The 12,541-nt window shown below is 37.1% G+C and overlaps 1 protein-coding gene across 1 annotated transcript in view; it reads left to right on the plus strand.

Annotated features, from left to right (window-relative positions):
- Window positions 1-12,541, plus strand: part of zgc:175280 — a 33,379-nt gene that overhangs the window by 8,092 nt on the left and 12,746 nt on the right. The window contains 5 exon segments of the mRNA NM_001114484.1: window positions 1,950-2,320; window positions 4,632-4,787; window positions 6,708-6,870; window positions 7,233-7,369; window positions 9,794-10,016. Coding sequence (NP_001107956.1) covers window positions 1,951-2,320; window positions 4,632-4,787; window positions 6,708-6,870; window positions 7,233-7,369; window positions 9,794-10,016 — 1,049 coding nt within the window. The 5' untranslated portion in view covers window position 1,950.

The following is a 12,541-nucleotide window of genomic DNA, read 5'->3' on the forward strand; positions in this document are numbered from 1 at the left end:
GAAAAGTGCAGGAACATGGGAAGGACTCACCGATTGAACTGGTGTCTGAGGTCGTACGCTGCAGGTGGATTTCCTGTGCCCTGATTGACCGCAGTACAGGCATAGATGATTTTGCAATCGATGCATTCTTTCTTCATGGGTGAGACGGGTGAAACCCAGTTGCATGGGTTCATCAGGGGGCGTGTCACTTGAAACATGGAGCTGTGTGCGAGGATTTCTACGGCTGCGAATCAGATGATCAAGACGGATGGTAAGTTCAATGAGTTCGTTCAATTTCTTTCCTTCGTCACGGCAAGCCAATTCAGATTGTAGATTGGTATTCAGACCCCGTCTGAATAGTGTCTTCAGTGTATCCTCAACCCAGTTAGTTTGAGCGGCGAGAGTGCGAAATGACAGGGCGTATTCTGCAGCTGTGTTACGCCCCTGTGTAAGAGAAAGTAACTGCTCACCGGGGCTTCTCCCATCTGCTGGGTGCTCGAACACTTCCCGAAATTGCTTGAGAAAAGTTTCAAATGTGGGATAGTTACATTCCTCCTCCTTCCATATCGCTGTAGCCCATTCCAGCGCTTTCCCCGTTAACAGGTTGCATACAAAAGCCACCCGACTAGAATCAGTGGGATATAATGCAGGTTGTTGGTTAACAAATAGTTTGCATTGCATTAAGAAGCCTTTGCAGCGAGAAGGTGACCCATCAAACTTTTCAGGAAAAGCTAATCGGGGACTTACGGTAGCCGGAGCATTGGAGACATGCGTTGGTTGAGAAGCTGTCATGGTAGCAGGCGGGGTAACTGCAGGATTCGGATGACGGAGTTGCTGCATAGCTCTCACCAGTTCCTCCGTGAGAGAAGTTAGATGGGTGAGTTGTTGATGATGGGTGGCTAACTGAGTGGCTTGAGCGGAAAGTTCAGTCGAGACTTGTGCTAAAGCTGCTGGATTCTGTAGTGGCGAAGTCTTCTGTTGTGATGAGTCAGAAGGCATTGAATCCATTTGCAAGCTTTATTAAGAGCACACATACAAACAAACACAAAGGGGCAATCCAGGAGACAGAACGTGGGACAGGCAAAAGTTCAAAGGCAGGCAGATATCTTACTGGTCAGAATAACAGGCTGGAGATCAGGGGCAGGCAGATGTCTTTCGTAATCGTAGAACAAGCACAGGGTCAGAAACACAGATCAGTCCGAAGCAGGGAGTATGGAACGCTCAGAAATGACAGCCAGGCAAATCAAGACTTCGCAACGAACCGGAGCGTGAGTGTGGTATATATACACGAGAGCTGATGAGTTGCACCTGGACCGTAATCAGTGCCAGGTAGCAGGGCTTATGGGATTTTGAGTCCGTGAGTCGAATCAGAATTCTGGCGATGGTTCCCTCTGGTGGTGCACAAGAGGGTTGGCATCGCCCTCATTTACAACAAATAACAACCGCCTGGATGTACTTTATCCCTTATACATCTATAGTATAGCATTATAATTAAAAATCTGCATGAACCAGAAGCTGTGAAAGTTTAAAAAAAAATAATTATTGTGACGCAGAGAAAACAGTGGGCGTGGCTTGTTTTTCTACTGCGAGCTGATTGGATGTAGGCGTTTCATTCATTCCCAAAAATGGGGAAAAGGGCTATGGGGAGAGTTACCTAACAGACTCCACCTGCTAACCTGTTTGTTGTCAAAACTGACAGCTGGACGGGCGTGGTTAAGTGTGTTAGCCACGCCCAATACCTCAGACTACCTCAATTTAACTGAAAACAAACAGGAAGTGCATTTTCAGATTTCATTACAAGATTACAAGGGCAAACCATTTTATTTTCTTAATGACATGCACAGATGAATTCTTCACCAGAAATCTAGCAATGTGAGCTAACAAAATCAATATGCTTAGTTTTGATTTGAAGTGTACTTTAAGGAAAATGAATAAAAAATGCCTGAAATATCATCTATTATTTGCCTCAGGATGTCCTGTAATAAGGTGCTGTCCTTCCTGAAGAGCCTCTCTAGGAGGAAGCCACTGGAGCCGGATGGGGAAGAGTCCAACTTTAAGCGATGCTTGAGCACTTTGGACCTGGTGGCCCTCGGCGTGGGCAGCACCCTCGGAGCAGGAGTCTACGTGCTGTCCGGAGAGGTTGCCAGGACGGTTTCTGGTCCCAGCATTATTGTGTCGTTCTTCATCGCAGCAGTGGCGTCAGTGTTTGCCGGGTTGTGCTATGCAGAGTTTGGTGCCCGAGTGCCTAAAACCGGCTCTGCTTACCTGTACAGCTACGTCACAGTCGGGGAGGTGTGGGCCTTCATCACTGGCTGGAACCTGCTGCTGTCATACGTCATAGGTAAAAAACTACATTTACAATACATCCTGAACAGTGCTGGGGAAAAAAGCAACAGGGCTGTAGTCAGGGCGGTTCGGGTGGTTCGAAAGACTCACCCCCCACTAGTCTAGATAAGGGTATATGCACAGCTAGTGCTGTTTCACCTACTTCCGGTGAACGGTTATTGTGAATTTTTAAATTTTATGCAGTTCCTACAGCATGGATGTTGTAATGTCATTAAAAACAACCAGTTAAATAGACTTATGAATTCATTCAGATGTTCGAGTGTAAAACAAGATGAAAGACCATGTAAACTCAAGCACCGTCAGGATCAGCAGGCGACCACAGAAACTCCATTGAAAATACTAAAATAAATGACCTTATTTTAAAGACATAGTGAGAAAAAAAGTAATTTAATACAGAGCATCTAGTCCATTGTGGGACCCACTTTATATCGTAGATCAATCAGGCAGTGAAGACCACTGATTTTTAAAGAAAACCGAAAGTGCTTTAACTGGGTTACTGAAAATTAAAAGTCTTTCTGCATATACTCTATTTGGCCCCTATAGAGCATTTTAAGGGATGTGAACAAAATCAATGGTCCCAACTTAGTTCCTGTTTTACATTTTTAATTTCTGTAGCTTCCGAGAATCCAAAAAAAGCCACATATTGATAAATAATGTTATGAAATCTGTTTTAACATGAAGTTATGATTGAATTGCCTCATTACAGTTAATAAATAGTTTAATTACAAGCAGGAAATGTTAATAGGCCAATGACATGACCACATTGAAATGGTTAATATGAGCCCATTTTATTACAGTATGTCGTCATAAATTGTGAAAATAACCAATAGAAGAAGGCTTTAAGAGAAATAAATGTTTTTATAATTTAAATAGGCAAATTTTGACTGAGGAAATGAGTTGGCCAGATTGTTATAGGCTACAGTTTTAATTTAAAGCAAGTTTTTATAGTTCCTAGTTGTTGTTTTTTAAATTATGGATGATAATAAGTAAGTAATATGAGACCTTCACATATCTTTAGCAAGTTCGTTATCGAGATGTATAACACAGGGAAAGCGGCTGAATAGAGAGACACTAAAAGTGGCTCCATAGAGAAACACTGCAGCGCTAGTGAAGATTGTAGGTGTTTACAGTGGTTTGACTGATAAATATGAATCTGTGGCTAAATTGTTAGCAGTGCCAAACAGCATTTCCCATTGTTTACATCCTTGTTTACGCTCTCACAACAACATTCCATTAACGCTACAAACTGTGCATGTAATTGATCAATTTTAACAAATAAAAACACGTACAGGTTGTGGCTCAAGATCCACAGCTTCTTCTAGTTGGAGCTGCTCCTATAAGGAGTTTTTAGCCGAGTCCAGCACTGAACTGAGAGAAATTCTGGAAGCTGTCCTTTGTCAAATGCTAGAGCTATATCTTTTTTTTTTTGTATACAAATCTCTGAAGCATAATTAAATAGTCTATATGAGCTCATTTGTTCTATTTCTTACAGGATGCCATCATAAATTGTGAAAATAACAGATAGAGGAAGGCTTTAAGACAAATCAAATTTTTAATAATTCAAATATGCTAATTTTGACTGCGGAAATGAAGTGGCTAGATTGTTATTTGCCAATAGGCTACAGTTTTTAATTAAAAGCTAGTTTTAATAGACCTTTAATTGCTATGTGGTTTTTAATGAGGGATGATAAATTTGCAATTTTTCATATTTCTTTATTCAAAATGCTTTATTTAAAATTCTTATCTCATAACATTATTCATCAAAATGTAATGCACATTTTTAAATAAATACTTTGTGGTAAAATAGTATGGTAAGGACTTTGAATTAAATTGTAGGAAATATTTTTTTTTGCTTAAAAAGTGGTTATGATCCCTATCCGACAAATTATCCAGCAAAGATTAGTTAGCGCTTAAAATGTCACTAAAATACAGTACCGGAACTTTCATAATTTATTAGAAAATGAGACGAATAACTCCAAAAAGGTCCACTTATTGAAAAAAAAGAGAATCACCCCTTTCAATAGGCTACGAGCCTGAGCAATATATTGCAATCTAACTTTCCTGTGAGAACGCAGAGTGGCTCAGAATGAGATTTTCCCGTGAATAATTTACAGACATTCCAGTCATTTTAATCAGTGATATTTATGCTGATGAGATAAATTTCTGTCATTCCATTACGACTCACTAAATGATCATAACCGTAAAGATATGGCCAATAAACTTGCTTAACTTTCTGACGGAAAGCCGCTATCTGTTTCCTTTGACTGAACTGCTTGATCATTCTGGATGTTTTGTTTTTTTGACAGGGACCTCTAGTGTGGCCAGAGCGTGGAGTGGTACTTTTGATGACCTGATCGGAAATAAGATCGGCAACTTTTTTAGTGCAAATACACCCATGAACTTACCTGGTCTTGCTCCCTACCCAGACTTCTTTGCTGCTGCCCTTATCATGGTTTTGGCAGGCAAGTGGGATTTACAGTGAATTTACTCTTCTGTCAATCAATAAATGGGTCAAGATCAGTGTTGGGTCAGCTACTTCAAAGAGATCAGTTATTAGTGATGATTAATGACATCATTCAAATTGCACTTAAATTACTTTCTAATTACTTTGTATGAAAATTAACTTAAAAAGTAGCTTAATTACTTGACTCAATGTATTCTTACAAATCTTAACGTATAGACAATACAAATTTAACTATTTTAATTATTTACATTTGATGCCCTTTTTATTCATTCTTTATTTTTGGCTTAGTCCCTTTATTAATCTAGAGTCGCCACAGCGGAATGAACCGCCAACTTATCCAGCACGTATTTACGCAGCGGAGGCCCTTCCAGCCGCAATCCATCTCTGGAAAACAACTACACACATTCATTCACACTCACAGGGAGAACATTCAAACTCCACACAAAAACGCCAACTGACCCAGCCGAGGCTCGAACCAGCAACCTTTTTGCTGTGAGGCGACAGCACTACCGACTGCGCCAATGATGTCCTTTTAGATTTAGTTAAAAGAATCAACACTTATGAAATATTAAACATCAAAACACAAAGTATATCCAATATTCAAAGGCACCATGTTTCTTACATTTGATGTAAAAAAAAAAACTTACATGAAAAAAATTCATGACAAATGTTTTTATGTCACTTTAACTCGTTGGACGTCCTACTTCTCCAGCCTCCGGCACCTAGTCTGCAGCTTCACATGCAGGAAGTTTGGCCAGAAGAATAATGGTCTTGCCCAACAGAGTAATAATAATATAATTAATATAATTAATAATAATAATAATAATTTGTTAATTATTAATGAATAATATAAATAATAAAAAATAATAATAAATACAAATATTTACATTAACTGCCCCTTTAATGGATTTATACAGAATTGTAATAAAAAATAAATACGACTAAAAATATAATAATAATATATAATACTCATTGATATATCTAAATTATTAATTAATAATATAAAAATAAATAATAACAAAATAGAAATTAAAAAACCAATACATATATTTACAATAACTGCACTCAACTGATCATACAGAACTATAATATAAATAAAAAATTAAAGAATTAATAATAAATATTAATTATTTTAAAATGTATGACATATTTTGAATTAATAATATAAATAATAATTATTAATAATAAAAATAATAATAATAATAATATTAATAATAAATACTTATACGTACAATAATAACTATGCTCACTTAACTGATTTACACAGAACTGTAATAATTTATTTATTATATTTAAAAATATTAATGATAAAATAATAATATATTAATTATATTATATATATATTATTATATATATTAACTATATATATATATATATATATATATATATATATATATATATATATATATATATATATATATATATATATATATATATTTAATAATAATAACAATTTTTAAAATACTGATTTATAACTGGGCTGCACAGTGGCGTACCCGATCGCCTTAAAGCAGGAAGCTCACTGGTTTGAGCCTCAGCTGGGTCAGTTGGCATTTCTGTGTGGAGTTTGCATGTTCTCCCCGTGTTGTGTGGGTTTCCTCTGGGTGCTCCGGTTTCCTTCACAGTCCAAACATATACAGCTATAGGTGAATTGGGTAAGCTAAAATAGTGTATGTGTGTGGAAGAGAGTGTATGTTTCCCAGTGATGGGTCGCAGCTGGAAGTGTAAAACGTATGCTGGATAAGCTGGCGGTTCCTTCTGCTGTGGTGACCCCAGATTAATAAAAGGACTAAGCTGAAAAGAAAAAGAATGAATGAATAAATTTGTAGTTACACCCTACACTGGTCAAGATATAACAACACACAACATAGTGGTTAAAGCTGTATGAGATTGATGTTGATGGTTGTTGTTTTTTCAGGCATTCTTGCATTTGGAGTGAAGGAGTCCGCCATCGTCAATAAGATCTTCACAGGTTTAAATATGGTAGTTCTGGTCTTTGTCATCATTTCCGGGTTCATCAAGGGTGACATTGGGAATTGGCAGATTACACCGGAGGAAATTTTCAACTACACAATCACTGCGTATGTTGCATTATGACTGTTTGTGGTGATGGTAAAACTTTTTTTGTCTGCTGCATGCACAATTAAAGGTAAATAGGATGAACTAAATTGGCCGCAGTGTATGTGTGTGAATAAGTGTGTATGGATGTTTCCCAGTACTGGGCATCCACTGCATAAAACTTATGCTGGAATAGTTAGTGGTTCATTCCGCTGTGGCGATCCCTGATAAATAAGGGACTAAGCCACAGCAAAATTAATGAATGAATTAATTAATACACCCTCAATAAATGTCTTAAAACACATTGTCATTTGTTTGCAAGTAGCTTTAATGATAATGCTCTCATTTAAAGACATTTTCTAACATTTAATCCCTTTCTGTTTAGCAATCTCTCGATTTCCAATGAAACTTTGTCCAGTTTTGGACAAGGAGGGTTTTTTCCCTTTGGATTTGAAGGAACGTTTGCTGGAGCTGCAACCTGCTTCTATGCCTTTGTGGGATTCGACTGCATTGCAACCACAGGTAATTCAAGGACAGAGTGTAAAACTGCAGGGAAATTCATTTTATTTATTTTTTTACTTAGTTTTTATTGATTTTTTAGGAACGTATAACCAGTGGAAACAAAACAAGCAAATAAAAAATAACACGTAAATACATAAATATACATAAGTATACTTATATTGGCAAATACATCCATTTCATGTATATCCATATACATACAAAAATATTAAAGTAACCTCATCAAAATAAATAAATAAGTATAAAATAAAATAACACATAAAAACATATTTTCACTATGATGCATAACCTCTAGAATTATGTAAATGTTCAATTATAAATAATTATATTGTCGTGGAGAGAAAGCCAGCCATTTGCTCCATTTCTTTTCAAAGGTCTCTAATTGTAATCGAAGTGCAATTAACTATAATTTTGAACCATTTATCTTTAGTTGGTGGCTCTTCTTTATACCATGTCTGGGTTATAGCTTTTTTACTTGTTGCCAATAATATCTTAAATAGATATCTATCTTCCTTTTTAAGATTAATAGGAGTATCTCCCAGATAAAGTACTTCAAATGATCTAGGAATATAAAGATCAAAAATATCACTGATGGTGGAGTGCACCATTTCCCAAAAACTATTAATTCTTGAGCTTCTTTTACCCCACAGTTCCTCCAACAAAGAAGAGTAGTCCCCGACTGTAATGATTTAACAACAACAGGGAAATTCATTTTTAATGACAACTAAAATCTAAATCTTAAAGAGCCCTACTGTCAGTTCTGAGGTTTCTATACAACACTGTAAAAAATAAATCCGTAAAATTTACGGTAAAAAAAACGGCAGCTGTGGTTGCCAGTACTTTAAAAACAGTAATTTTTCATTTTTACGGTAAATTACCGTATTTTATTAATTTATCAAGGTAATATGTTTGTATTTGGAATGATCAATATCTCCACATCTTTTGTTACACAGTTAGACACGTTAACACGCTCACATGCAGGTGGTGATGAGGAAGTTTATGAGCCAATGCTCATCACAATCAAGTTGTCCCACAAGCAGAAAAGAGTATATCAGCATATAGAAGGTGCTTAGTGTCATTCACACAGCTACTAAACACCAGTATGGTAACACGCATAATTAAATTAAAGTCATGAAATAAACATTGTTTATCAACATTAGATGTAACATAAATCTCTAATGTACATAACTGATGGGGAAACAGCTAAAAAGATCCATATTAATGTCAACAAAATGCATGAAAAGTGATGTGCCATGCAGGGAATTCTGGGAAAGTCAATTTACGGTTATTCGCCGTATATATTAAGGAAATATACTGTTAACCAGGTTACGGATTTGTATTGTAGCATTTTTACAGTTTTTTTACCGTTGAAATCACGGCCATTTTTTACAGTGAATGATAATATGATTTAGCTTAAGCCGTCTTTTCTCAATCACTCATTCAGTCATTTTAACATGTGTTGTGTGAAAATGTGGAGGATGATGGGTAATGTAATTTAAATGGCACCTCTTACAATAAATAATAAAGGGATAGTTCACCCAAAAATAAATGTTCCGTCATGATTTACTCACATTGAGTTTGTTCTGTTGATGAACACAAAAAGATGATATTCTGAAAAATGCTGAAGATAAACAATTTTTGACGTCAATAGTATTTTTTGTTCCTAATATGGATGTCAATACCTGTTTTCCCCCCAACATTCTTCAGAATATCTTGTTTTGTGTTCAACAGAAATTCCTAAAAGTTTTCAACCATTTACGTGTAAATAAATTGAGAGTAAATTTTCATTTTTGTGTGAGCTGCCCCTTTAATTTGTTTCTGTCATGATTTCATTCATTTTTCTTTGGCTTGGTCCCTTTATCCATCAGGGGTCGCCACATCGGAATGAACTGCCAACTATTCCAGCATATGTTTTATGCAGTGGATACCCTTCCAGCTGCAACCCATTACTGGGAAACACCCATATACTCTTACATTCTCCACACATTAGACTACATCATAGACTAACAATTTAGTTCATGCTATTCACCTATAGCGCATGTGTTTGGACTGTGGGGGAAACTGGAGCACCTGGAGGAAACCCATGCCAACACGGAGAGAGCATGCAAATTCCACATAGAAATGCCTACTGGCCCAGCCAGGACTCAAACCAGCCACCTTCTTGTTGTGAGGCGAACTTGCTAAACACTGAGCAATACGCTGCATGAAACATATGCCAGAATATGTGGCGGTTCATTCCGCTGTGGACACCCCTGATAAATAAGGAACAAAGTCGAAGGAAAATGATTAAATGAATGAATGTTTTAATATAGCCCCAAAAGTTGTATTTATTAGATGCTTTTAGAGTACTTTCATGTGCATTTTCTTCTACACGCAGTTTAAAATTCAGCATTATAAATGGTTTATTTCTCTGTCCTCTGTATGCAGGCGAGGAGGTTCGAAACCCCCAGAAGTCTATCCCCATAGGAATTGTGGCTTCACTTCTCATCTGTTTCCTGGCTTATTTTGGAGTTTCGGCTGCTCTTACACTCATGATGCCCTACTACAGACTAAACCTTCAAAGCCCGCTACCTGTAGCCTTCGAATATGTGGGATGGGAACCGGCAAAGTATGCAGTGGCTGTTGGATCTTTGTGTGCACTTTCAACAAGGTGAAACAACTTCAACAAGCTGAAACAAGCTCTTACACAAGACTAATCTCTTTAAAAGCAGCAGGTTTGCTCACATATTCAATGTAAAATCAACTAATCGCTTTAAAAGCAACAGGTTTACTTACTTTTTTTAATGTAAAGTCAACTAATCGCTTTAAAAGAAAAAGATTTACTCACTTTATTAGGGTAAAGTCGATTAATCCGTTTAAAAGCAACAGGTTTACTGACTTTTTGATGTTAAGTCAACTAATCACTTTAAAAACAGAAGGTTTACTCACGTTTATAATGTCAACTTATTGCTTTAAAAGAAACAGATTTACTCACCAATTTTAAGTAAAGTCGACTAATCGCTTTAAAAGCAACAGGTTTACTCCCTTAATTTAAGTAAATTTGACTAAATCGCTTGAAAAGCCGCAGGTTTACTCACATATTTAAGTAAAGTCAACTAATCGCTTAAAAACAGCAGGTTTACTTACTTTTTAAATGTAAAGTCGATTATTCACTTAAAAATGTCAGGTTTACTCACTTTTTACAGTAAAGTCGGCTAATTGCTATAAAACCAACAGGTTGACTCACTTTTTTAATGTAAAGTCGACTAATCGCTTTAAAAGCAGCAGTTTACTCACTTTATTAGGGTAAAGTCGATTAATCTCTTTAAAAGCAGCAGGTTTACTAACTTTTTAATGTAAAGTCAACTAATCACTTTAAAAACAGAAGGTTTACTCACGTTTATAATGTCAACTTATTGCTTTAAAAGAAACAGATTTACTCACCAATTTTAAGTAAAGTCGACTAATCGCTTTAAAAGCAACAGGTTTACTCCCTTAATTTAAGTAAATTTGACTAAATCGCTTGAAAAGCCGCAGGTTTACTCACATATTTAAGTAAAGTCAACTAATCGCTTAAAAACAGCAGGTTTACTTACTTTTTAAATGTAAAGTCGATTATTCACTTAAAAATGTCAGGTTTACTCACTTTTTACAGTAAAGTCGGCTAATTGCTATAAAACCAACAGGTTGACTCACTTTTTTAATGTAAAGTCGACTAATCGCTTTAAAAGCAGCAGTTTACTCACTTTATTAGGGTAAAGTCGATTAATCTCTTTAAAAGCAGCAGGTTTACTCACTTTTTAATGTAAAGTCAACTAATCGCTTTAAAAGCAGCAGGTTTACTCACATTTTTAAGTAATGTCTACTTATCGTTTGTTTATTTTAAGTAAAGTTAATTTAAGTAAAGTCGACTAATTGCTTTAAAAGCAACAGGTTCACCCACTTAATTTAAGTAAAGTTGACTAAACGCTTGAAAAGCAGCAGGTTTACTCATTTATTTTAAGTAAAGTCGACTAATCGCGTTAAAAGGAACAGGTTTACTCACACATTTAATGTAAAGACAACTAATCGCTTTAAAAGCAGCAGGTTTACTCACTTAATTTAAAGAGCCCATATTATACATGAAATAGGGTCATATCCTGGTTGTAAGGGTCTCCAACAACAGTCTAATATGCATGCAAGGTCAAAAAACACTTTCATGGTCTTATAATCTGCATTTATTTTTAGCTAATTATCCCAGCGACTCCTGTATGAATCGTCCAGTGATTCATTTGTTCCCAAACCCCTCCTTAGCGCGGAGCTAATCTGCGCTGATTGGACCGATGACAGTCTGTCGCGATTGGTCGACTGCCTTCAGTCAGAGAGGGAAATGGCCAATAGCTAATCAGCAATTTAAAAAATAATCACAGTTCATACACGCTCGATTGTGTAGACGTGGATTTTAGCTGCCACACTATGGCGAGTGGATAGTGCCACGGATAACCGAACGAAGGAGACAGTCGTGTACTCGCCATACCACACACACACAAAAACACACACACACCTCCGGATGACAACGCTCCCGCTTCCGCCCGCACCCGCCAGGTTTTAGCCTGAGAACCCGCTCCGTTTTCTGCCCGCCGCGCCCGGTCCCGCTAGAGCGGAGAACACAACCAAAAATCACCCAGTATACAGTCCAGACAGCCAAGCTGTCTGTATAAACACACACACACAGCACAAAGCACACAAAGCTCGTTCGTTCGTTCGCTCTCTCTCTCTCTCTCTCTCTCTCTCGCTCTCTCTCATACGCGCGCGTGCGCACTAACACACACACAAGCACCACGCAGACTCTCTCTTTCTAATTCGCATAGCAATATCCGTGATATTGCTAGACAGCCCACTCCCGTCCCAAATTAAACCCGTTACCGACCGCTCCCGCGATTTATTCGGAAATTTATTCCCGCGGCTGTCCCCGCGCCAGATTTCTGCGGCGCGGGAATAAATTTCCGAATAAATCGCGGGACCAGAACTCTAGCACGGAGCTCCATAAACAAACAGCACGCGTCGCGTTTTTAACGTGACTTTGCACGCGATAAGATAATATATCCAGTTAACCTGATACAGTACACGCGGTTACAAGTAACAAATCACAACTAAATACATTTGCAAGCTAGAGTAAACGAGGCAACAACTTTAACCGCACGTACTTACACTTGA

This window comes from Danio rerio, chromosome 5 (assembly GCF_052040795.2).
Source record: "Danio rerio strain M-AB ecotype USA chromosome 5, GRCz13ab, whole genome shotgun sequence".
Classification (NCBI taxonomy): domain Eukaryota; kingdom Metazoa; phylum Chordata; class Actinopteri; order Cypriniformes; family Danionidae; genus Danio; species Danio rerio.